The sequence below is a fragment of the Acomys russatus genome, chromosome 20, assembly GCF_903995435.1.
Source record: "Acomys russatus chromosome 20, mAcoRus1.1, whole genome shotgun sequence".
Classification (NCBI taxonomy): Eukaryota; Metazoa; Chordata; class Mammalia; order Rodentia; family Muridae; genus Acomys; species Acomys russatus.
Genome location: NC_067156.1, coordinates 2,890,381 through 2,915,322, shown reverse-complemented (window position 1 = coordinate 2,915,322; position 24,942 = coordinate 2,890,381). Strand labels below are relative to the sequence as shown.

Below are 24,942 nucleotides of genomic sequence, written 5' to 3'. Positions count from 1 at the left end.
AGCCTGCTGCTTGGTCCTCATGTGGGTCCTCCAGCAACAGGGCCCTCTCTGACTCTGAGGCCTTTAGATCCTGTTCCCCTAGCTGGGATGCCATGTCTGGCCTCAGTGGGAGAGGATACACCTAGTCTTGGCAGGGCCAGTTGGTACCCATGGGAGTCCTCCCCCTTCTCTGAGGAAAAGGAGAAGGGAGAAGGGAGGAGGGGCATGGGAGGGGGGACTGGAAGGAAGGGAGGGCCTGCAATCAGCATGTAAAGGGAATGAATAAATAAACTAATGGAGAAAAGAATAGCTTGCATATGTTTGATGGTATCACGTGTAAGAATATTTATTGTAGCCTGTTCAGAAGAGCAAAATCCTGGGACTAATCTAACTTCCTGGCTACAGGAAAGCAGGTAACTCAAGAATGGTGTGGTCATACCATAAGCGGTTGTTTAAACAATATGAATAAATAAATACACTCAACAAGACAATGGTGGAAATACACTAGTGAAAATAGCACAAAATTAAAAGCAACCCATAATGAAACACATTTATTATTTAGGAAATATATATGGATATAATAAAAAAAAATCTTTATTTCAAATAAACAACTGGGCATAGAGGTATAGACCTGTAATCCCAGGGTTTAAGAGTCTGTGGCACAAACATTGTGAGTTTGAGGCCACCCTGGGCTGCACAGTGAGACCCTGTCTCAAAAAAAGAAAACAAAACAAAAGGAAAGAAGGAAATAAAGTAATAATAAAAGATCCACGATGATGGTTTCCTCAAGTGACTGGAGATGGCAGATACAGGGGGACATACTCTACCACATGGGTTATCATATAGGCTCTACTTTCAGTTCTGGTAGCAAGTTCATGGATGTTTACTATACTACTAAATTATCACACACACATAAATACACACACACACACGAGAGAGAGAGAGAGAGAGAGAGAGAGAGAGAGAGAGAGAGAGAGAAGGAGGGAGAGAAAGAGAGATACACACACACACAATATAAAATATGATAAATCTTTTTTAAAAAAGACAAGAGATAGGACTGTCAGTAGCCATGCAGTGCAGTGCTCCAGTACTGGCAGTCCACAGGAGACAAGTGCCATTCACCCTGTGGTCCAGCAACGGCATCATCTTCCTAAGGATGGAGCTAGTATCTGTCAGCTCCCAACACTCTTAAGATAATATTCTCTGGCACACCATACTGTGCATTGAATTCACAATACAAACACTGCATGGCCCTAATTAAGTAGACACTGATTCCAACAGTACCCGTGACAGAACTTTTGTTTTTCTGTTTGAACATTGATTCCTTTGCTCAGTTTATTCAAATTGCTCAAAAAATCTAGAACATTAGAAAGTGGGGTGAAATCAGAGGAATAACACTAATGTTTGGATCCTCCCTTGAAGAAAGCTGCTAAAAGACCAGAGAAATCATTTGACCATCACACATGCCTAGAAAGGGCTAGACTCAAGATGGCATGGACATGCGGGAGGGTGGGTGTACCAAACACAGTGTACTTGGCGTGCCATCTACCACACTCGTGTTTATAACAAAGCACATGAAACCTGAACGTGGAAAATAAAGTCAAAGAGTTAAAGTGCTTGCCTAAAGCCACACAGCTAGAGCGTGCTGGGACCAGGACCTGCAAGAGGCCTGGAGATGCTACACGCAGCCCAAGACTGTATGTACTCTTCCCTGGCTGAGCTACATCAAAGGACTCTGTTCTAAATTGGATGCATTGGCAGCATTGGAACAGCACTTATGCTGTTTTCTGAGAGTTCCTGCCACCACCAGATGTGCACAGAGGCCCAGCTCAGAAAGGATTCCTGCCAGGCTGCGGCTTAGATGCTCACCCTCATATCAGGCATAGGAATCTTGGCAGGAGGAACATCATAGCACACTCATCCATCAAGAGTCCCACCATGTGCCATGCATGCACATGCAGGGGCTCCGATCCTTCAGTCTCTAAGACTCTAGAAGCTACGGTGTCTCCAGTGCTCAAACCTCAGCCAGCCCTCAAGTGGAGCCAATTCCAAACCTAAGGCTGCCCCTTTCGCAAAGCTCCTGTTCCCTTTGAGAGGCACCAAGGCACACAGGTGTGGTGGCTACAATTGTTAAATCGAGTGCTTTGTCATTTTCCTGAAAGTTTGCAGTGTGGAGTGAGTGGTGATTTCACAGTACACAGAGTACATGGTGCTGTGGCTCCACATGTTCCTGGGCATTACCTCCCCACTCTGCCACGCTCCTAGATACGGATATTTGAATGAGAGAGAAAACAAGGGACTCACAGTTAGTTCTAAGTACTTAAAGGAAAGTAGGAAAAATAAGCAAGTATTTGCAAAAGTGTAATCTGGAAGCTATGTGCATGTAGCCCAAATTCCAGGTGGGGTAGGGCCATGGATCTTTCCAGCCCATTTCAGAGGTATATTCTCTGGAGTAGAACAGATGTGTCAGTGAGCTTTCCTGTAGCTATGACAACACCTGAGAAAATCATCTAAAGGGGGAAATGTTGTGGCTTACCATTTTGGGGGCTCAGTCCATGGCTGCCTGGTCCCATCACTTTGGGCCTGAGACAAGGCAGAGAGGAGCATGCGGTAGAAAGCAAAGCTGCTTGCCTCAGTGGTGACCAGGAAGCTAAGAGAGAGGCAGGGCGGCCAGGAGAGAAGAGGCTGGGACAAGGTGAGTCTCTACAGTGGTGAATATCAATGACAGGCTCCAGAGTCTCGTAGGAAGCAAACCTCTGTGTGGCCTGTGATGGACTTCTAGGCTGGATTAACTAGGGTGGTGTTTGTAGCTCCTGTGAATTGTTACTTTGCTGGGATGGGCCTTCAGGGATGCTGCTGCCGCCCCCAAGTTGTCCCTGATCATGTAAGTGACCTCTCTCCACACTCCTGTAAGTAACTCAGGTAAACTCACTGGTTCATCACATTGGGGACATGGCTGCTTTGGTCTGTTTTCAGTTACTATCTGAGATGAATAGATAATCATGTCGCATCTCCTCAGGAAGTCATATAACAGCATATAAAATCTATAATTACATACTTTAACTGTGGATCCCTCCATTCCATGAGCCAGAATCATAGACTGGCTAAGGAGGAGGAAGCAATGCGAGTAACAGCACTCGGCTCCCTCTGCTTTCTCACTGCTGATGTGAAGTGAAAAGCCACCCCATACTTCTGCCGCCGTCAAGCTGTAAAGCCAGAGTAAATTCTCTCCTTCATTAAGGCTTTGTTTGTTGGTTGGTCAGGTGTCTTACAACAGCAACAAGAAAAGTAACCACTACAATCAGTCCCAAGGAGAGCAACCCCACGGGCCCCTCCTTCAGCTGAGCGCCATCAGGAGCAGCCCCTCTGAGTAGCCCACCATGAAGCCCATCAGCTGCCAGACAAGCCTCTATCTTGTGGCCTTCAGGAGTGACTTTAGATCCAAACCACGGCAGGTAGAGGTTCAAATCCCGACCCTCGAGATGACGCCTGTGGACATTAATGGAATGACTTAGCCCCCTTTTAAGCCTTGTTTTCTTTTTATTTAAATGGGATAATCCTGCCAATTGTGTGCTGTGCTTATGAGGGTTAGAGATGCCATGCTGTGCATGAAACACTCTGCTCAGGTACATGAGCACATTGTCACTGGGACCAACTGGGTGCTTATTGAAAATGCAGACTCAAGGACCCTGCACTGCCTTACAGAATCACCAACTCTGGTGAGAACCAGGATCAGAAGAACAGGGTTTCCCTCTGTATCCCTTGGCTGTCCTGGACTCAATTTGTTCACTAGGCTGGCCTCAAACTCACAGAGATCTGCCTTCCTCTGCCTCCCAGAATGCTGGGATGACAGGCATGTGCCACTGAGTCTCGCTGAGGATCAGAATTCTTTAAATGCACCCCCAATGATTTATGAGTCTGGAAAGCACAGGGGTAATGTGACTGGTACACACAGGTGCACATAGGGACATCAGATGGCTGTGGTCACAAAGCCGCTGCATTGGTAACAGTCAAGGCAAAAGGCAGCATCTTAAGCCAGATTGACATCTTGCGCTTTGAAAGTACATATTTTGTATTCCTAGGTAAATCCAGTAGGTAGAGACAGTCGCTGGAGAGTCAGGCACAAGGAGAATGAACAGCTTGTCCAAGTGGGGTGGGGTGGGGTGGGGTGGGGTGGGGTGGGGGTACCAAGCAAGGAATCTAGGAAGGGTTGACCCAAGCTGGGTACTGGAGAAGGGGATGAAAGAGAAGGAGACTGGATAAAGGCTGTCTGTGATTGATACCTCACAGTCCGTGCTCAGCTAGAGGACATGCATTCTGTGACAGGAGCTGCCCACCTGACAGTCTAACTCAGCCAGCTACACAAAGATGCTTTAAATTTCCTGCCTGTGAACAGCTGTAGGCATCTACACGGAGATGCCTTTGCCCATCTTCCTCTCGGGCTCCTTGGAGTTTACCGCGGCACCAATCCCTCAGCTCCTCCATGTTCATTTCCTTTCCTCTTTTTCTCAATGCATGAAGCTACCTAAGCTAGCACCTCCTTGTAGCTGTGCAGAGCCCAGTAATGCCTGTCGTCCTCCTACAGCGACGCAGAAGCCACGCTGCCCACACCCTGCCTCTCTGGTCTATTCAAATACTTCTCATGAGAAACTGTACCTCCCTCATGCCCTCTCTCAAACACGGATTCACTTGCCATTTCTCCAATGGCCTAGAAGCCATTGCTGCCTCAGGGCCTTTATACATGCTATAAAAAGAACACAAAGCATCCAACTTCAGGCTCTTTGCAGAGAGATTTCCCCTAACAAGGAGTAGGCGTGTTGCAGTCCTTTACCAATTTGTGTCCTATCCAGTCATTAACCATTTAGATTTCAAAGAATTGTGATAATTCCTGCATTGTAAATGGCCTGAGGTCGGGGACCTCAAACACATTGTTCACAGCACCTGGAATTAGGCACCTGGCACAAGGCAGGCACTCCATACTCATTAACATAATTAATAAACTAAGGTGACAGGCAGGGTTTCCAAGCTAATTTGTGGGTCAATGATAGTTTCCATTTGGGGATGGACATTACAGATGTACTGTCGCTAAGGTCACCTAACGACTTCCGACCTGCTTTCTCAGCCACATGCAAATCTGCCTAGTTCAACTCTTGGGTGTCCCCAAAGCCAGCTCTCCTCACTGCTCTGCTGGCTGCTCTGACTAAGAAGCGCCTCTCACAATCACACCAGATCTCCCTGATCCCCAAGACCCCTCAGACACTTACTTCCTCTGGTGGTTTGAATGAAAATAGCCACCACAGGCTCCTGGGGAGCAGCCTTATTAGGAGGTACGGCCTTGCTAGAAGAACTGTATTGCTGGGTTGGGCTTTGGCGTTTCAGATGCTCAAGGGAGGCCCAGTGTCTCACTCTGTTTTCCCGCCCGCCGCCTGTGGATCTAGATGTAGAGCTCTCAGCAACCTTCTCCACACCTTGTCTGCCTGTGCACCACCATGCTCCCTCCATGGTGACAGTGGACTAACCCTCTGAACTATAATCCAGCCTCGGTGAAATGTTTTCCTCTATATGAGTTGCTGTATTTGACAAAATCCAACACCCATTCATGTTTAAAGTTTTAGAGAGATCAGGCGTAAAAGGCACATACCTCAACATAATAAAGGCTATATACAGCAAGCCAACCGCCAACATCAAATTAAATGGGGAGATACTCAAGGAAATTCCCCTGAAATCAAGGACCAGGCAAGGCTGCTCACTTTCTCCATATCTCAATATAGTTCTTGAAGTTCTAGCCAGAGCAATAAGACAACAAAAGGAGATCAAGGGGATCCAAATGGGAAAGGAGGAAGTCAAATTATCCCTATTTGCAGATGATATGATAGTGTACATAAGTGGCCCCCAAAATTCCACCAGGGAACTCCTACAGCTGATAAACACTTTCAGCAAATTGGCTGGATACAAAATTAACTCAAAAAAGTCAGTAGCCTTCCTTTATATAAATGACAAGCATGCAGAGGTAGAGATATGGGGAACCACACCTTCACGATAGCCACAAGGAATATAAAATATCTAGGAGTAACTCTAACCAAGCAAGTGAAAGACATGTTTGAAAAAAACTTCAAATATCTGAAGAATGAATTGGAGATGACATCAGAAGACAGAAGGATCTCCCTTGTTCATGGATGGGGAGAATTAACAGTAAAAATGGCCATCTTACCAAAAGCAATTTACGGAGTCAATGCAATCCATATCAAAATACTTATACAATTTTAAGACATTGAAAGATAAATTCTCAACTTGATATGGAAAAACAAAAAACCCAGAATAGCCAAAAACAATCCTATACAATAAAAGATCCTCCAGAGAAATCTCCATACCTGATCTCAAGCTATACTATTGAGAAACTGTAAAATTGTAAAATTATAAAATGTAAGACCTGAGGCTTCTCCCAGTTCCCGTTACTACTAGCCTCAGGAGTTCCACCCTAGTTCCCAGAATAGCTACATGCGAGCTCCCAACTATCAAAGGTCCCATACGGTTTCCAGTAGCCGCCCTAGGGACCCACACCCAAGTCCCCACAAGAGGTCTCCCAACGCCAATGTCCATATGGTCTAACTTGCTAAGCAACCCCACCTGCTTTGTGGTTTTAGCCTTTAAAAACTAGCCTGTAACAGCTACACGGGGTCCTTCACCTCCCAAGTGCTGAGGGACCCTGACACATCAACAATTGGGACTTCTGATGTGTCAGTAATAAATTTTACCTATACCTCCAGCCTGTGTGACTTGAGTGGTCTCTCGTGGCGACCCCCTTCCTGAATTGGACTCGAGGGTCCAACACTATAGAGCAACAGTGATTAAAACAGCATGGTACTGGCATAGCAATAGGAAGAAATGGGGCTCAGAATTAAGCAGATAATTCTCAAAAGAGGAATATCAAATGGCTGAGAAGCACTTAAAGAAATGCTCAACATCTTTAGTCATCAGAGAAATGCAAATCAAACCAACTCTGAAATTTCATCTTACACGCATCAGAATGGCTAAGATAAAAAACTCAAGTGACAGCACATGCTCCCAAGGATGTGGAGAAAGGGGAACACTCCTTCATTGCTGGTGGGAGTACCAATTTGTACAACCACTTTGGAAATCAATCTGGCGCTTTCTCAGAAAACTGGGAATAGGGCTTCCTCAAGACACAGCTATTCCACTCCTTGGAATATACCCAGAAAATGCTCCACCACCCAACAAGGACATATGCTAAACCATGTTCATAGCAGCCTTATTCATAATAGCCAGAACCTGGAAACAACCTAAATGTCCCTTAGCTGAAGAATAGATAAAGAAACTGTGGTGCATTTACACTATGGAATACTACTCAGCTATTAAAAACAAGGAAATCCTGAAATTTGTGGGCAAATGGATAGAACTAGAAATGACCATACTGAGTGAGTTAACCTAGACCCAGAAAGACTCATATGGTATATACTCACTTATAATTGGACACTAGTCCAAAAGGGATGTCCCATGAAAATCTTCACTTTCTAGGAGATTGGGATAGATGTGGGGACCTCCTATTGGAACTCTAGATGAGAGAGGTATGGGAGAATGGGGAACTAGAAAGAACAAGAGAGTCCTAGAAACTCATAGAAACTCATAAGAAGAACATCATGATGGGCACATCTAGACCCAGTGGGGATCTGCTCAAACTACTGTACCAACCAAGGACAGTACATGCAGTAACACTGAAACCCCTACTCAGATCTAGCCAATGGAGAGGACATTATACACAGCTGTGTGTAGAGCAGGGACTGACTCTGACATGAACTCTGGTGCCCCGTATTTGACTACTTCCCCTTGGTGGGGAGGCCTGGTGGCACTCAGAGAAAGATAAGCAGGCTACCAGGATGAGACTTGACAGGCTGTGACCATATGGTGGGGGAGGTCCTGTTCTGTCACAGACCTAGGGGAGGGGAATAGGGCGAAAGAGGGAGGGAAGGAGGAATTTAGATGTAATCTGAATAAATCAATTAAATAAAAAATTTTTAAAAAAAGAGTTGCTGTGATCATGGTGTCTCTTCACAGCAGGGCAGAAAGCCACAGTCATTTCCTGGTTACAATCTGCTTCTTCTACATGGTTCTTTTTTATTCAAAAAGGTTCCCTAGGCCTGTACAGGAACTTCCCCAACCCTTGGTCCTTCTTTGTTAGAGACCGGTTGGAAGCCTAGACCGACAACAATGGATCTGCCTAGCAGTGTTCATTTGAAAGTCAATCACTGGCTTAATGAAAGCCAGGCACCATCCTTGGGAAGACAGTTAGACCCGGCTTGACTCAATTCCTCAGAGTCCTCTCCCCTCACTCTCCAGTCACTACTTTCATTTTATAAAACAGTCTCTTTTCTGATTTATGTCCCATTGTCTCAAATCCCTTACTGCTTGCATTCACCCTGCTGTAGTTTCATCAGTCACTTAATTCTTTCCAAGACCAGAAAGACTACAAATGCACACAAAGCGAGGGTGAGCTGGTGGAAATCCTGGAGAGGTTCTACAAGTCTCACCGGGGGTGCTTACAGCACATCACACATGGGGGCTGGGCTCCTAGAAAATGCAGAACAAATGCCCACCTCAAGGGCCTCTGCTGCTCCCTCACACTGGGACTCTCCTTCCCACCCTGGGTTTCTGCCATCAGTCCTGAATTCCTAGTCTTCTCCCTAGCTCATAGATGACTTGTGAACATTCTATTTACTCAATGGTCACCATTTCCCCACCGTTTGTTAGCTCAAGGACCTCTCCTGCCTTGTTTCACAATGTCTCACCTGACCTTTATGTGACTTTTATGGCCATCCCCACATGTCTGCCTCACAGAGGTGTCAGTCAATGTATTAAATGCGGAAGCAAGTGAATCTTACACACAAGTGTATCTACACGCATTATCTCCAAACAGTGCAGAGTTTTATAGGTGGCAGGAATCAATGAGCACCTGAGAAGCCATTTCGTCAGCCCTTATCCTCCTCTGAGTGTTAAAGTGGTCAGTTGAGGTAAGAAAGCAACCACTATGAAGATGTATATTCTACGACCATGTCAGCCAGAGGCCAAAATGAAAATGGGGTGCTGGTGCCCTGGAGTCCCCTGTTCCCCAGGGAATCACACCAGGCAAAGGTCAGGTGGGAGGAGGAGTTGCCTCGCTGGCAGAGATGCCCCCAAAGGCTTCTTATGAACCTTCTCATGGCCCATGGCAGGGAGCAGAAGGAAGCAGGAACAGGTAACTAAGATGTCAATTTGACAAAAACAAAACAAACAAACAAATAAACAAACAAAATGGGGCTTGCGTCAGACACTGTGAACTAAATTGGGTCCCCAAATGTATGTTAAAAGACCTAGTCTTCAGTAGCTCAGAATGCTGTATTTGGAGAAACAGACTTCAAAGCAATAACTAAGATAAATGAGGCCATGTGGGTGGACCCTAATCCAATAAGGCCAGTGTCTTTTGAGATGAGATGCGGACACAGACTCACCACAGGGAACCCTTGTAAAGGCCCAGGAAGAAAACACTTGCAGCCAAGGAGTCAGAGCTGAGGAAAAACTTACCGGACAACACTTCGATCTTGGGTTCACAATCTCCAGAGCCATGGAAAACTAAATCCCATTGTTTCAGATGCCCTGTCTGTGGACTCCTTTTTGGCAGCCTCAGAAAACTAATTTAATCTGCACAAAGAAAGTCTTGGTAGAGGTGTGTGTGGGGGGGGTGCTTCAGCCAAAAAGAAAGTCTCCAAGCAGATCACCCATGCTGGTACACAGGTGTTTTTGTGAACTGGTCAAAATGGGCCTGAGCCCTTCCTCTGTGCCTGTCTGGTGAGCATCTCACACATTAAAAAGAAAAACAAAAAACAACTCCTAATGTGAGTTGTCGCAATCATGTGTTCAGCCACCATCTTTCCTCATTCTGTTTAAGGACCACATCTGCAGTAGCCTGATTATAAACATCACAAAACAAAACACAAAAACAAAGCAAAACAAAAAGTACACCCCCCAAAAAAAACAACAACAGAACTATGGCCTTCATTCTGTCCCATACTGGGCCCCATCTTCTGCTCTCTCTTAGGGACAGAAGCATTGCATGCTCATCCAAAAATCCTGGAGGCAACGGATTTAAAGCTGCAGTTTGCTATATAGGAAGCACTCAGGCTGGCTTAGAACAGCAATGCATGGGCTCACAGCAGAGGAGAGAAGCCCAAACTCAAGATGTGCACAGAGCGGTGCTCCCTCTGTGCTCCACCAACTGCCCGAAGCCCAGTCCCAGACATCCATCCTAACCGATGCGTCAGGAGGCTCAGCTTTGAAATCCGACACATCAAGGAGACATTACTATCTTCAATGAGCAGCTGTGAGAATTCAGAAGGTCATGCCTGGTGATGTTGCCTCATGGCCGAAGGTTGTGGGGAGGATCGTTGGATCCTCATCTCAGATTCCTGCCACTCCTTTCTGCATGTGGTCTCAGGTCTTTTGACACGAGAAGGCATGACAGTGCATAAAGGTGGGAGGCTAAGTGATGGGAGCAGTCCATTTGTGCAGGTAGGAGGAGGTCATCATCTCTGCCGGGTGAGACTTTTCACTGGGGTGTTTGATTAGGGGTCACCACCTGAGCTCTATAAGCTGACCCTGGAAACTCCCCGGCTCACCAAAGTAGACTTGGGTGGAATCATTTGATCTGTCATGGGTGCCCTATCCAGAGTAAGCAGATGTTCGTTCTCCTGGGAACACACACAGAACACCTGCCTTCCAAAGCACAACTTGTTGGAACTCAGGTATGTTCTTGTCCAAAGCTTCCATCAGGGTTTGTTGTTCTGGCAAGGAAATTATGGGCTGCCGTTGCCTGTGAGCATTGCGCCGAAGACAAGCTGCCACAAGAGAGACCCGCCAACAAGCAAGAAGAGGCAGCCCCACCCTCAGGGAACTCATGAGCTAACATGGAAGGAGATTTGAATAGAAACAGCTCCAAGGTGATGCAGAATCAGCTGGGTGGTGCAAAGCTCAGCTGAGCTCCGAGGAAAGTAGGGCTATCAGTACTGTGGCAACACAGAAGGGAAAGTGGGTAAAGCACAGAGTCTTCATGCTTGGTACCCGGGTTTGAGTCTTGCCTTTAACACACACTTGCTGTGTGGCCTTGGACATGTCACCTAACTCCTCTGCGCTTAAGAATCCTTTTTTGGTAAGATGAGCATGTCCAGCAAAGCTTCTTCATAAATTCCTAAATCACTCTGATGATTAAGAGGTCAGCATAAAGACAAGTGGGGTGGCTCAGCAGGTAAGTGAGCTTGCAGTGCAAGCCTGGAAGCCTAAGTTCGATCCCACAGAACTCATGTAAGGAGGAAGGAGAGAATTATGTTCTACGTGTTTCCTCGTGTGTTTGTGTGTGTGTGTTGCTGACTTGCATGCACAGCTGAATGCTGACTACACATGCTCAATGGCACACACACACACACACACACACACACACACAACTTTTTAAAAGCAAGGAGTCAACACACGTAAGGTGCGTTCGCTAAGTACTGTATAACTGTGAGTTAAAGTACAAACCTGCAGTAAGCGGAGGCCCTGGTTATCAGCCTCTTTCTCCTCCCCAGTCCACCCTTTATTTGGTGCCTTCCTATAAAGTTTGCACAGAGAAATGACAGCAGCGGAGAACTGGGAACCGGCGTTGTCCCACTTCCACGGTGCAGATAGACACGGGCGCTGAGAGCCATGTTTCTCTCTAACATCCACTCATTAATTCCATGTGTCTTTTCTGACCATGGTGAACTCACTGAGAGATTATAATGTTTACAAGGTTGAAAACACGAGGACATGTGGGACTCGATGAGCTGGCTTCCCCCAGGCAGTTTCCACCCTGTTGGCATGAGGATTCTAATTCTAATCAGTGTCCTGGACGCTCTCTCTCTCTCTGCAGGTGCAGCCCTGCCCAAGTGCATCCTGGGCCCTCCTCAGTCTTTAGCCCGGATTCTGCACAGACGCCATAAGCAGAGGCAGGCCCTTTCATTTAGACTCTGGCGTAAACTACTCAGGAACCATCTAGTAAATCCTTTCCTCGTGGGCAAATGAACCCAAAATACCTAGGTGACAATCCAAAACAATCTGTAATCTGGAAAAAAAATATATTCTTGCCACATAAACAGCTTTTAAAATGAATCCCCAAATGTCATTTTATCTTGTGAAAAATGCATCCTTTAGTATCTGAACGAGTCATTAACATGTTCCAGAGAGAGCTCACACTGCTGTATCGTCAGAAGTATTTGTTGTTGGGAATGAGTCAGCAAATCACAGCTGTCCCGTACATAAAGCAGTGCACATTAAGACAGCAGAAGAGTTGTATGGGACAGCCAAGATGGCTCCTTGTGAGTAAAGGTGCTTGTCACCAAACTTGACCATCTTGCGTTTGATCCCCAGGACCCACATGGTAGAGGAAGGGAACTGACTCCCACAATTGGTTCTGTTTAAACTTATATATGACTACTGTGACAAATACTTTTTGTAAGTTTACCATTTTAGAAGTCTTAGCTGGGAACAATCTTCTCACCTCATGAAAAGCCTCAACATCCACGAACATTATAAAAAGTCAGCCTAGAGCTGGGAAGATGGCTCCTCAGCTCAGAGCACTTGCTACTTAAGCATGAAGACCTGAGTTCAAATCCCCAGCACCTGCACAAAAAAGCTGGGCATGGCTATGCATGCCCTGCAACACCAGTGCTGAGGGGAGAGGAGCACTGCTGCCTGCTGGCTGCCAGCCTAGCATCAGGCTCAGTGAGATTCCCTGTGTCAAGGAAATAAGGAAAACAGTAACAGAGAAAGACAACAAAGGTCATATCTGACCTCCTCAGGCACCTATGTGTGCATAACACCACACACACACACACACACACACACACACACACACACACACACACACACACACACACACACACCATGAGCTACTATTATTAATGTTTTATATGTAGGGAAAATGAAGTGACACAGTGTTGGGATTAGAATAAAACTCATGTCTAAATTACTGCAGTCCCGTGCTTTACCCATGAGAATGGCTTCCTGGTAGATATAAAGAGATTACATCACACTCCATCAATGCAGTTTCCCTGCAGTTTTAACAAAAATGGGCGGTACAAGCACTTATCTGTATCTGGATCCCCTTTGTATCCTCATAATGAGGACTAATACACATTTAGTAATTATTTGTGAATAGATGGGTGAATTAATTAATTAATTAAAGGCATCAATATTGGAAAGGAAGAAAAATATGCAATTGCACAACCACATGCAGTTACATGTACAACTGTACATGGTCACGGGATGTAAAATCAATAATCAAAGATCAATCACATGTCTAGTGGGGATGTGCATACAAAGAGAGGGAAGCCAGATAACACACTTATTCCCAAGCCTGCCACTGAAAGGGCCGGAAAGCAATGGTGCATACAAGGAGACAGAACTAGACCTTGTTTTCCAAATGTCATACTCAATAAAACCTTGAAGAATTAATTAATTCCAGGGGTGTGCAAAGAAAATAAAAATTACCCTCCCTGAAGCATGCTGTGATACCAGAAAGAAATGTAGTCTTAATAAGTGTGGGGAGCCATCAAAATAAATGAAGTGGGCATGGGGGAGGGGGGTCCCAGGATCTGTTCCTGCCCCCACCACAGATTCAACAAGCTGTCAACAATTGCTAAGGTTAGCTTTTCCAGAACTCCTATCTGTTCAAAACCCTACAGCAACCTGTACAGAACTCGAATTTGAAAATAAGTTACTTACATGATCCAGCCTAAAAAAACTATAATAGATACATTTTATAGAATTTCAATTATGTGTCACTAAAACTATGGGGAAGGTCTCATGTTTCAAAATTTGGAAAAAGATATGAATACATCATGTACCTTTCATATGTGCAGTACAGAGACGCAGCACAGACAGCCGACGCCCTGGAACAGTTTAAGCAACACCATGGTACACGTGAGTGGCTGGCATGAATGGCATCTCTGGGCCTCTCCTTCAATGGCTGTTGGTTTCTTTCTCTGATTAGCTGATCCAGACTCTAGATGGAAACATGGAACTCAGAGCACACTCAAGGGCTGGACATCTGTAGCTTCAGGAATCCCAGAGGCGCATGGGCTCCTTGAGATTGGCTCAGGACCAAGCTGGAATGGCTGCCGGTCTGGTGTGTGGAATATGCATCTTCATGGGCAAGTCAAGTTGACTCTCCCTGTGTGTTCTCTCCCTGTGTGTGCTTTGCACGTGGGCTTTCATTATTGAAACACAGCTGAGGGTCACAAGCACAGGCAAATAATAAGAACAGTCTTTTAAAGTAAAGACGGGTTAGAGAGCTGGCTGTTCTTCCCGAGCACTGGGGTTCAAATTCCTAGCACCCCATGGTGGCTTACAATCATCTGTCACTCCAGGTCCAGGGAACTGATGCTCACTTCTGACCTCTGTGGGCACCAGGCATACACATGGTACACACACACACACACATACACACACACACACATGCAGGCAAAGCACTCATAAATACAAAATAAATGAATTAAATAAAGCTTTTAGTCATCTTTACATGTATAGGACATTTTCTAAATTCTCAAAATAATTTTTATCATTAATATTTGTTACAAGAACGTCAACGGACATAGTAAGCGTCTTAAATTTCCCAGGCCTCACTCAAGGATTTTATATGAATGAAAGGAAAAGGCCTGCTAACAAATTACTCTCTTTCACAATAGTTCTATAAACAGAGCCTTGGTGTGATTCAGTTTCCTGTTTGTGGCCATTGGCCACAAGTTATGCGCATAGCTGAAACTCTGTTGTGGTTTATAGCAAATAGCAAATACTGTCACGCTTAACTATGCCTGTGTGCATGTGTGCATCAGTGTCATCCAAGTCAAATCCAAGCTCCCTACAGAAGCCACAGTGGAGTGCAGGGATGGATAAAGGACGTGTCACTGTCAAATTCACCATCTCTGTTTGGCAAATAGGTGCATTTCATCCCTGACAGTTTTAGTGTTTAATGCCAAGCCAGCCCAAACTCTTAGTTTCTAATTTCTTTTTCTTCTCATAAAGATTTTCTTTTTATTATTTTTAATTATGTGTATGTCTGCATGTGGGCATAAGCACATGAGTGCAGGTACCCACAGTGGCTAGATCATTCACCATGAGTGGGAGTTACAATCATTTGTAAGCCACCTAACGTGGGTGCTGGGAAGCAAACCTGGGTCCTCTGGGAAAATATCAAGAGTGCTTAACCACTGAGCTATCTCTTAGCCCCTGACCTCAAGGCTATATTTCGACGTAATCTTCCATTTTCATTTTATCATCGCTGCCATCTAATATCTTAACATGTAATATCTCCAGGTTCCACAGGGATCATGCAAAGCCAATGCACCTCTTGGGGTAACTGCTGTATAGCCTTTAATTCCCTCCCCACCCAACAGTGTTTCCTCAGCTCTTGAGTGCTACATGCATTGTGATAGAGCTGAGGGCACTGACAGGACCCTTGGATCAAGAAATCACAAAAAAAACAAAAACAAAAACTTAAAAATCTAAGAAACAGTGAGAATCTGAAACCTTCTTAAAAGGGATCATCAGGGCATGGAATGCCACCGTGAATAATGTTCTGACACAGACAAAACTCAGGCTTATAAATCACCCTGCCTGTTGACACAGGCTACCATTAAAATGCCAGCATTGTTGTTATAAATGCACTAACAAAAATAAATCACTACCACGGAACCAGATTCTATTTTAAGAAATGACCTTTGTTCATTTTTTTAACTTTAATTTTTTGCAGATCCTTTTTGGGTGAAATTTTAAATCCTGGCTGGGCTCACAGATTTAGTTTTAGGAAATCTGAGGAAACGGAGCTGCTTCAATAATTTCCCCCACCCCAGCTTCTACTCTCCAGCTGCACATACGCAGAGTCCTGTCCAGCATCACTGAGCTATAGACAATGGGTCAACCATAGTCTCTCTGTCCTTCTCCACCTGTGCCCAGTCACCGCTCATAGCTCTGAAAGGCGAATCCATGTGACACTTAGTGAAAGTGTCCAGCAGTCCAACCTCTGGAGCTCAGCCTTTTCTTCCTTTCCCAAATATGTTTCTTTCCTGCCAGCAAGTAGTCTACTCAACTGTTGGAGCAAAAAGTTAACTTTAGTTCATTCTTCTTTGCGGAGGAAAATACCAAGCTTGGCATATCACCAAACTGAAGGCTCTTGACATAGTTACGCCCTGACCTACAGCCACAGTCTGCGGAGAGAGCCTGGGAGTGACAGCCCATGGACGTTGGCCTGTCCTACAAACCCAATGAAACCAGGAAAGGTGCTTTTTCTGGGCAGCCAGAACAACAGGGCCAACCTACCAATCACTGAAATTGTCCTGTGGGGAACATGTGGTGGCCTTCTGTGGGCAAATCTGGGGAGAACCACAGATAAGGATCTCTGTGTAGCCTTTCCTCTCTTCACAGCTGCTCTGCCCACCACTGGGACAATTCTTTCCAATGCTGGTGTGGCGAGCAATGCAAGGAAATAGTCAAGCTACAGTTGATTGTTATCTTAATCTTAATTGAAGAACTGAGTTCTGCTAATGTTCAATATAGAGATTGCCACAGGGTCCTTTACCCAGTCCCCAAGCCAGATGGTCACTTGCTTTTAATGATTTTGAATGTCTAAGAGAGAGAGGGTCGGCCACCAGCCTAGAGTGTGACCATGACACATACCTGGTCAAATGAAATATAGACTCTCTTCCCTTAAACAGCAGAAAAGATGCAACCCCGAACTGACATGAGAGTGAACATGAAAGTCTTTTGACTATACAGGGCTCACCAATTATCTCATGCTGAAGTGCTTAACGTGTCTTAAAAGGGGAGGAGCCAAAATGTCAGACTTAGCAGGCAGCACCTTCCAATTTCTCCACAGTTCTGAATGGAAACAGCCAGAAAACAACTTCTTAGCAAAATCGGTGTCTAAAAGAACACACTGTAGTTTAAAAAGAGAGAAACTCAGAGAGACCCAGAGACAGAAGGCGAGAAAGAGCTCAACAGTGCAGAGCCCTGGTGGCCTGACTGCCTGGCAGACAGAAAGTCTGACTATAGCTGATTTGGAAACTGCACAGCACTGGCCCTTGAGAACCCCTCTGCATTCCTCAGTGTAAAAGCGGGCTGCTATAACTGGGAGCCATTTTGGAGCTGCTACTTGGGGAAACATTAGTTCCTATGATGGTTAGATGTGAGTGTCAACTTGACGTAATGTAGAATCATCTAGGAAGACAGTCTCAATGATGAGTTGTCTAGATCAAGTCGGCCTATAGGCATGTGTGGGGGGGTTATCTTGATTATGGCAACTGATGTAGGAAAACCTAGGCCACTGTGAGCTGCACCATCCCCGGGTCCATCCTGGGTTGTACAAGAGTGATGAAGGTGAGCTAGGTAGGAGGCATGCACTCACTCTTTCTCTCTGCTCTTGACTGTGGATGTGACCAGATGCTTCAAATTCCTGCCTTGACTTCCCCTCAATTACAAGCTTTGATCTATTAAGAATTAGGAGAAAAAGCAAATAGCATAAAATCAACAAAATGAGAAAAATTAGCACATACATTTTCACTCTAACTCTGATTATAACTGGCTTTAATGATTAAATTAAAAGGCAGAGATTAATAAACAAAATCCAACTATTTTCTTTAAAAAATTAAGTTCTTTTGTATATGTAGAGAGAGGTACACATGTTACAGTGCACATATGAAGGTCAGAGGTCAACTAGTGAGAGTTAATTTTGTCCTTATAGCATGTGGTTCCAAGGATCAAACTCAGGGTGACAGTCTAGACAGCAAGTGCTTTTACAGTGAACCATTGCTCTCATCCAAGATCCAACTCTCCACTGCTTTCAGGAACCACAGCAGCAAAGACCCAGACACAGTAAAGGACAGGAAATTAAATTCAATCCCAGTGCAGAAGCAAGCAGCTCTACAGTCACAGGCAACAAAGCAGACACCAAACAAAAACAGAAGAAACAGCGACATTGTGTATTGGTAATTAGAACCATATGCCAGAAAAACAACATATAGGCAGCAAATGTTGGTGTATCCAATTCATAAAACAAACATAATTAGACACGATAGATATAATCATGGTAATGGTGGTTGTGAGCCACCATGTGGGTTCTGGGGAGCAAACCCACGTCCTCTAGAAAAGCAGTGAGTGCCCAACAGCTGGACCATCTCTCAAGTCCCCGAGAATTTTTTAAAAAAATATAAACATATGAAATACAAGTAATGAGACCAACTTGGTCTCTCAACCAAGAAAAGGTGAGGGTCAGGAATATTCAATGCTAGACTGTGCAATGTCTTTAATGAAGAACTAACGTGAATAATCTTAATTCTATTCCATAAAATAGAAAGGGAAAGAGTTCTTCCAATGTTAGCCATAAAGCCACTGTTACTCTGATGCCTAAGTCAAAGAAGGGTAACATTTGACAAAAGAAAAGCGTAGACTAATGCTTTTAGTGAACATTAATGCAGAAGAAAAGTTCAACAAAATATTTGCAAACTATATTAAACAATCACTAAGAAGATTATGCAATGTCAGTTGCATTCTAGGGATGCAAAGATTGTTCAACAAACGCAAACAGGTAAATAAAATATAGCCCCAAATAGAATCAATAACAAAGTCACATTATCAGTTCAACAGATGTACGAAATTATTTGATAGAAATCAACATCTCCTCATGGTAAAAAATCCAAAGAAAGTACACAGAAGCACTGTGACTCAACATAATAAATGAACATATATATGTGTGTATATATATGTGTATATATATATAAATTCACTTGTAGCACACTGAAAGGGGGAAACTCAAAGCATTTTCTCTAAAATCAGGACCAAGACAAGGATTTCCACTGTTATTGATTTTATTCAATAAAATATTTAAAATTTAGCTACAACAGTAAGACAGACAGACAGACAGATAAAATGGTCTACTGATAAAAGAGGAAGGTGTCAAATTATTTCTATTTGCAAATGATATGATCCTATACTTGGTTAATTCCACCAAAAACCTTCTAAACTTGACAAGTTTAGCAAAGTAACAGTATAAAATTTTCAACATAAAAAAATTCATAGCTTTTTATATATTAATAATGAATCTACTGAAAAAGAAATCATAAAAATAATCTCATTCACAAAAGCCTAAAAAGGTTCTAGGGTAAACATAGCCAAAGAAGTGAGAGATCGTTACACTGAAAACTATGCAACACTAAAGAAAGAAACTGAAGAAGACACAGGAAAAGGTAAGAACTCCTATGCTGACAGGTGGCAGAATGATGCTATGAAAATCTCTATGTTACCAAAGCCATCTACTGATTCAGTGTGATTGCCACCAAAACAAAACTAGAAATAATTAGTTATGAATGCAACCCTCTGCATAGTCATAACAATCCTAATCAAAAAGAGCAATGTTGGGGATATCACAATGCCGCATTTCACATTATAACACAGAGTCTTGGTAATTAAAACTTCATTTAACTGCCACAAAAACAGAAACAGACTAATGTAATAAAAATAAAGGACCCTCCCCCAAACAAACCCATGCAATTACAGCTACATGATTTTCAACACAGATGCCAAAAATATACATTGGGGAACATATAGTCACTTCAACAAATTGTGCTGGGAAAACTGGCACACAGACAACTAACAGTAGATTTGTACTTCTTACCTGGCACACAAACAACTAAAAGTAGATTTTTACCTCTCACCTGGATAAAAATCAAAGCAAATTGATTCAAAGACCTTAGTGTGAAACTTGAAACTTTGAAATTGCTAGAGGAAAACAAGGGGAAATACATCTAGATACCGGCATAAGGCTTTGCACTCCAAACGGGACTTCAATGCGCCAGACAATAACAGCAAGACATGATAATGGAGTTACATACAATTGAAACGTTTCTACACATCATAGAAAACAACTAACAGACTGAAGGGACATATACAGAACAGGGAAAAAAAATCTTCCCCAGCAATTCATCCAATTAATATCCAGGATCTATAAAGAATTCAAAACACTGATCACCAGAACAAATAGACAAGCGGGTGAGACTCTTTCCCTCCAAAATAACAAATACCCACAAATACGTGAAAAAGTGTTTGACACCCTTAGTCTGGAAACGCAAATCGAAACTCCCTGTGAGACTATCTCATCCCAGGTACCACGAAGAAGACAACGAGATGTGCTGGCGAGGGGTCGCAGAAAGAGAAGTCCTTACAAAGTGCTGGTGGGAATACAAATTAGTGCAACCACTATGGCCACCAGAATAAAAAAGTACTATATTCCAAAGTTGCTGGCTCTCTCTGGGATGACCACGGACTGCCAACAGCCATCTGGTGGACAGTGATCTGGTATTTACAGACTAATAAAAGCAGACCCTCTGTTTTATCAAAGTTGGGGTCTCGTGTCAACGGTGTGTGGGAAAGTAAACATGTTTATAAGGAAATATATGCCTCGTCGAGGAAAAAGCATTGTGAAAGACAGCCATTTGGGAGGGTGTGCCTCACTTGTGCCAAATCCAGAAATTTATTAGCTTTAAAAGTTTTATATGTCTGTTTATTTAAATATGGAAACATTTTTCTAAATATTTTCATTTTTTTTCCAAAATAAAATTGTCAGTGCTGTTTGAACAATTGTCTGAAACACTAAGACTTTATTTTATCTACTTGAAAATGATGAATATAGCATGCAAGGGAACAATGAATAGCCAAGTTTTTACTGCGGGTGGGTGGGGACCTTCTAAGTGAATTCCAAGTTCTATGGTTTAGTGAGTGTGGACAGCAAGAAGCACCCACTTGCACCCACTTGGTAGGATTCCTCTGTCTGTCACATTTCAATTTTTCTTTTTTAGTGAAAAACATGCTTTAGCCTGTAATACAGTATATAACTCAATACCTCCAAACATAATAGTAACTGGCCCAGGACATTGCTCACATAGCCTTAAGTACAAAGAAAAGAGAAGAAAGCTATTGAAAGTGGGAAGAAGAAAAGCAAAGACGTAAAAGAGAGGACAGTGAACCAACAAAAGTGACGTGGCCCTGACCCTAGCCCTGCTTCCTACTGTTGTACACTCCCGAGCAATTATGTTACTATCTCGTGCCATTTTGCCGCTCTGCCTTCTAGAAGGGGAGTGTCAGCAGCTAGTAGGCTAATCATGCATCCTGACACTAGCCCAGGCATCACACACAGGCTCCCATTACATAGCTCAGGCTGGCCTTGAACATGTCATGGAGCCTAAGCCAACTTCAATTTCTCCGTCCTCCTGCCCCAGGCTCTTCAGTGCTGACACTACAGGTGTGTGTCACCATGCCTAGCAGCCGAGAGTGTTGATTTGGTTTTCTGCTTGGCTTTAGTACCAGGAGTGAATTAAGGCCTCCTGCAAGCCAGGCAAGCACTCTACCACAGGCTACCTCCTTGGCGTGAGCCTACATCTGGTTAGGGATCTTTCAGATGTGCAACCTGTAGCTTAGAATCCTTGGATTCTTGTGCAACAAGTACCAAGCGAAATGTGTCAGACAGATTCCATAATTACATTTGTACACATGTCTAATTATCCACATTAACAAATAATTAAAGCAAAAATATTTGGAGCCTGTTGGAAAAAATGATATTTTCTCTTTTATTTTCGTTTTTGCATATTTACACTATATGGTAAAAAATTGTTTTGTTATTAATTTATCTTCTCTATTTTTTCTTTCCATGTAGTGAAATATGCACGGTATATTAGTAGGCTCACACATTCATATAATTTGTAAGTAAATTTGCATCTACAAAATGACATGTTCAACTACCTGTCGTTTATACCTGCCAGTCAGGACTGTCCAACACACTAACCTGGACACTCTAAGCCCCCAAATTACTCCCTCTTCAGCAACTCTTCCTGTCCTCAGCAGCGCTTCCAGGAGTAGAGAGTTTGGATTCAAAACCTCGTGCCCATTCTAGGGTAAAACGTTTCTTAGCCTTCTCCTTTGAGCACCTCCTAGCCCGAGATGAGGCTCTGGTGTGAGGGCCTGGCACAGCACCAGGCGCTGATTTCAGCAGGACCAACCGCAAGCACCTTCCTCTCCACCGGGTGTTCCCTGCCGGAGTGTTTCTGCCCACTGCGGGTCTCATTGGCCCCTGAAACTGCGTGCTGGCTCATTAGATGAATCCTTTTATTCACAGTGAAGAGGTATTACAGATATAACAAGAAATACTACCGAAGTCTCTTAGGCATAAGGTTGCAAAAACGAAAAGTCCGGCAACACAGCCGCCACCAACGCCCAGGGTCAGTCCTGGGCTGGCAGGGTGCTATTGGGTTGATGGGCATTTGGAACAAAGCCTCGGACTTCCTCTTCTACAAGCTGGAACCTGACCACAGCTTTCACTCACCCTCGCTTTGCTCACCCCACCCACATAGGGTGGCATGTGGCCAGGGCGCTGCTCTCATGGGCTCGTACCCTGCAGGAGCACTGTGCCCAGGTCACAGGGTCTCCAGCCAGTCTGACCTGGGGACAACCCAGTCCTTGTCACTTAAGGTCATTTGCTCGACTGAGGAAAAGAAGACCCATCTTTTTGCCACAGTCACTGGCTCATGTGGAGATCCAGTCACCACTTTCAACACAATATCTGCTGCCCATAGGGACCATACCTGGATGGTGTGACCGCTGCCTTGTGCGGTGGGGCCGCCCACCAATTTGCAGTATAGCTCAGGATGCGGCTTTGCGACCTTTCGGCCCCGCTCCCCGCAGGTAGCGGTGGCCCAGATCTTTGCCGCCTGGGCCAGGTTGAAGTAGGGTGGATGCAGGCTGAGCGCGGCCGCCTGAGCGTCCTGAGCCACCAGGCTCCAGCAGGGAGACGTCCTCAGAAGCAGCAGCCATAGCGTGAGCAGAGGCGGTGAGGACCACGGTGGCCAGCCCTGAGCCACCGCCATCCCGTGGTGCTAAGTCTCCTGCCTGTGCACAGCGTGGCACCGCGGAGCAGGAGGCTGCTACTCTCCCAGCGCCAGGGCAGCCTCGGGTGTGGGCGGCGCCCGGGGCCGCGCCCCTCTGTCCACGCGCTGAGCCGGTTGCGTGGGCCCGGCTCCGGGGTCGCTGAACCTGCTGCTGGCACTGCTGCTGGCACTGCTGCTGGCACCGGTGGAATCAGGAACCAGCAGGCGTGGACAGTGCTGGCTACAACACCCCCCTTCCACCCCCACCCCTACCCCCACCCTGCTCTCCAAAGCTAGGAGCACCAGCGGGGGATCCTGGGATTGCCCAGGTCAGAAATCAAACCTGTGCACTTCCCGAATACTCTGAGATCTCACGCTTCTGAGAAGCCCGCAGGAAACTGCCTCTACCTGTAGAACTTTTGTCAAAGATGTTTCCAGTTCCCAGATGAGCATCGATCTGTCCATCCATTCATCTATCTTGTACTCTACAGCTACATGCTGAGCCTGGGATTAAAGGATCTCACTGAATTTGCAGTAGTGAGAAGCACACATCCAAACCACAGACCAGTTGTGCACTCTGTGGTCAGCAGGATTGAAAAGGTACCTTGGGGGAATCCTTTAGATGTCCGAGTACTACTCCCTCAAGGCTGAGGCTTGGTCACCCTCCAACGCGGAGTCCACAATAGGCCCTGTAAGCTGTAAGGGGAGATGTCATTGAGGGGGGAAACCAGCACGCTCAAGGGCTTTAAGTATCCCAGGTGGAACAGAGCTAAAGCTTTGAAGGCTAGAGGGGAGGGGTTGGGGGGGCGGCGCGGGGGAGAGAGGCAATACATGAGAACGCCACTCTGCCTGGACACAGAGGTGAGAACGAAACGGCACCCTTGAGAAGTGCTACGGTGTGATTATCCCTGCACCTCCCCCAGAACTCATAGTCCGAAACTCTGCGGTCAGCCATGATGGTTATAGTTAATAAGGAAGTTGGCGTTTCTTGGTAAGTATTTCCAGTATGTATGATACGATTTGCTTCGATCATTCCACTTGTACAGATTTATATTCAGGGAATGATCAGGTAAGTACGTCGTGGGGATGGTGCTGGTGAATATCAGTGCCCTGGTGTACGAGCCACAAGGTGGGCATGGTGGGACGCACCTGCAATGCAGCACTATGGAAGGCTGAGGCAGGTGAGTCAACCGCTGAAGGTCAGCCTGGGCCACATAACAAAACGCCATCTCAAAAAAACCAAAATGAATGAAAATAAGAGACAAAAGACTGCTGTGTACAAACCAGGAATCAGCCCCACCACTCAGGAAATCTGCTTACACGTTCTTGATTTCACTAGCTACAGTAACTTTGTGTTTGCAGGCTACCCACCTTGTGTTACTCAGCTATAAAAGCTCAACTGAACCCAGCAGTGGTGGCACACGCCTTTAATCCCAGCACTTGACAGGCAGAGGCAGGTGGATCTCTGTGAGTTCGAGGCCAGCCTGGACTATAGAGAGAGTTCCAGGACAGACAGGACTACACAGAGAAACCCTGTCTTGAAATATTAAAAAAAAAAAAAAAAAAAAGCTCAAATGGACTGAGCTGAAGGAGAGAGAGCTTACTGATACATTTATAAAATGCTGGTTATGTGACCTATTTAATCTTCTGTTTGTTCTTCAAAAGGATGGTAGGAGGGAAAGGAATTCATGTACCTAACATAAAGTTGTAAGGGCCGGCTGAAAACTTAAGTGGCAGATAGCACCTTAACCAACGAAAAGTGAAACAAAGGAGGGAGGAAGTGTGTTTGTGTGACTAATGCTTTTAATTACACAACTCTTACAGAAGAAACACAGAAAAGCTTAACCTGGAGCTAAGAGAGCTACCAGGCAATTTACATTAAAAATTTTAAATGCTAATAAATACAGCTGGTTTAAAATTTTGGTCTTCCTGGGAATCAAGTTGCAAACAAGATACCAACCAGTACCACCTGTCTTTCACATATCAAAAAATA

The 24,942-nt window shown here is 44.8% G+C and overlaps 1 protein-coding gene across 1 annotated transcript in view; it reads right to left on the bottom strand.

Moving 5' to 3' along the window:
• Positions 1 to 23,049, bottom strand: part of Lama3 (laminin subunit alpha 3) — a 227,444-nt gene extending 204,395 nt beyond the window's left edge. The window contains exon 1 of the mRNA XM_051163755.1: positions 22,668 to 23,049. Within this exon, the coding sequence (XP_051019712.1) occupies positions 22,668 to 22,949 (282 nt within the window). The 5' untranslated portion in view covers positions 22,950 to 23,049. The remainder of the gene's footprint in view (positions 1 to 22,667) is intronic.
• Between the last annotated feature and the right edge of the window lie 1,893 nt (positions 23,050 to 24,942).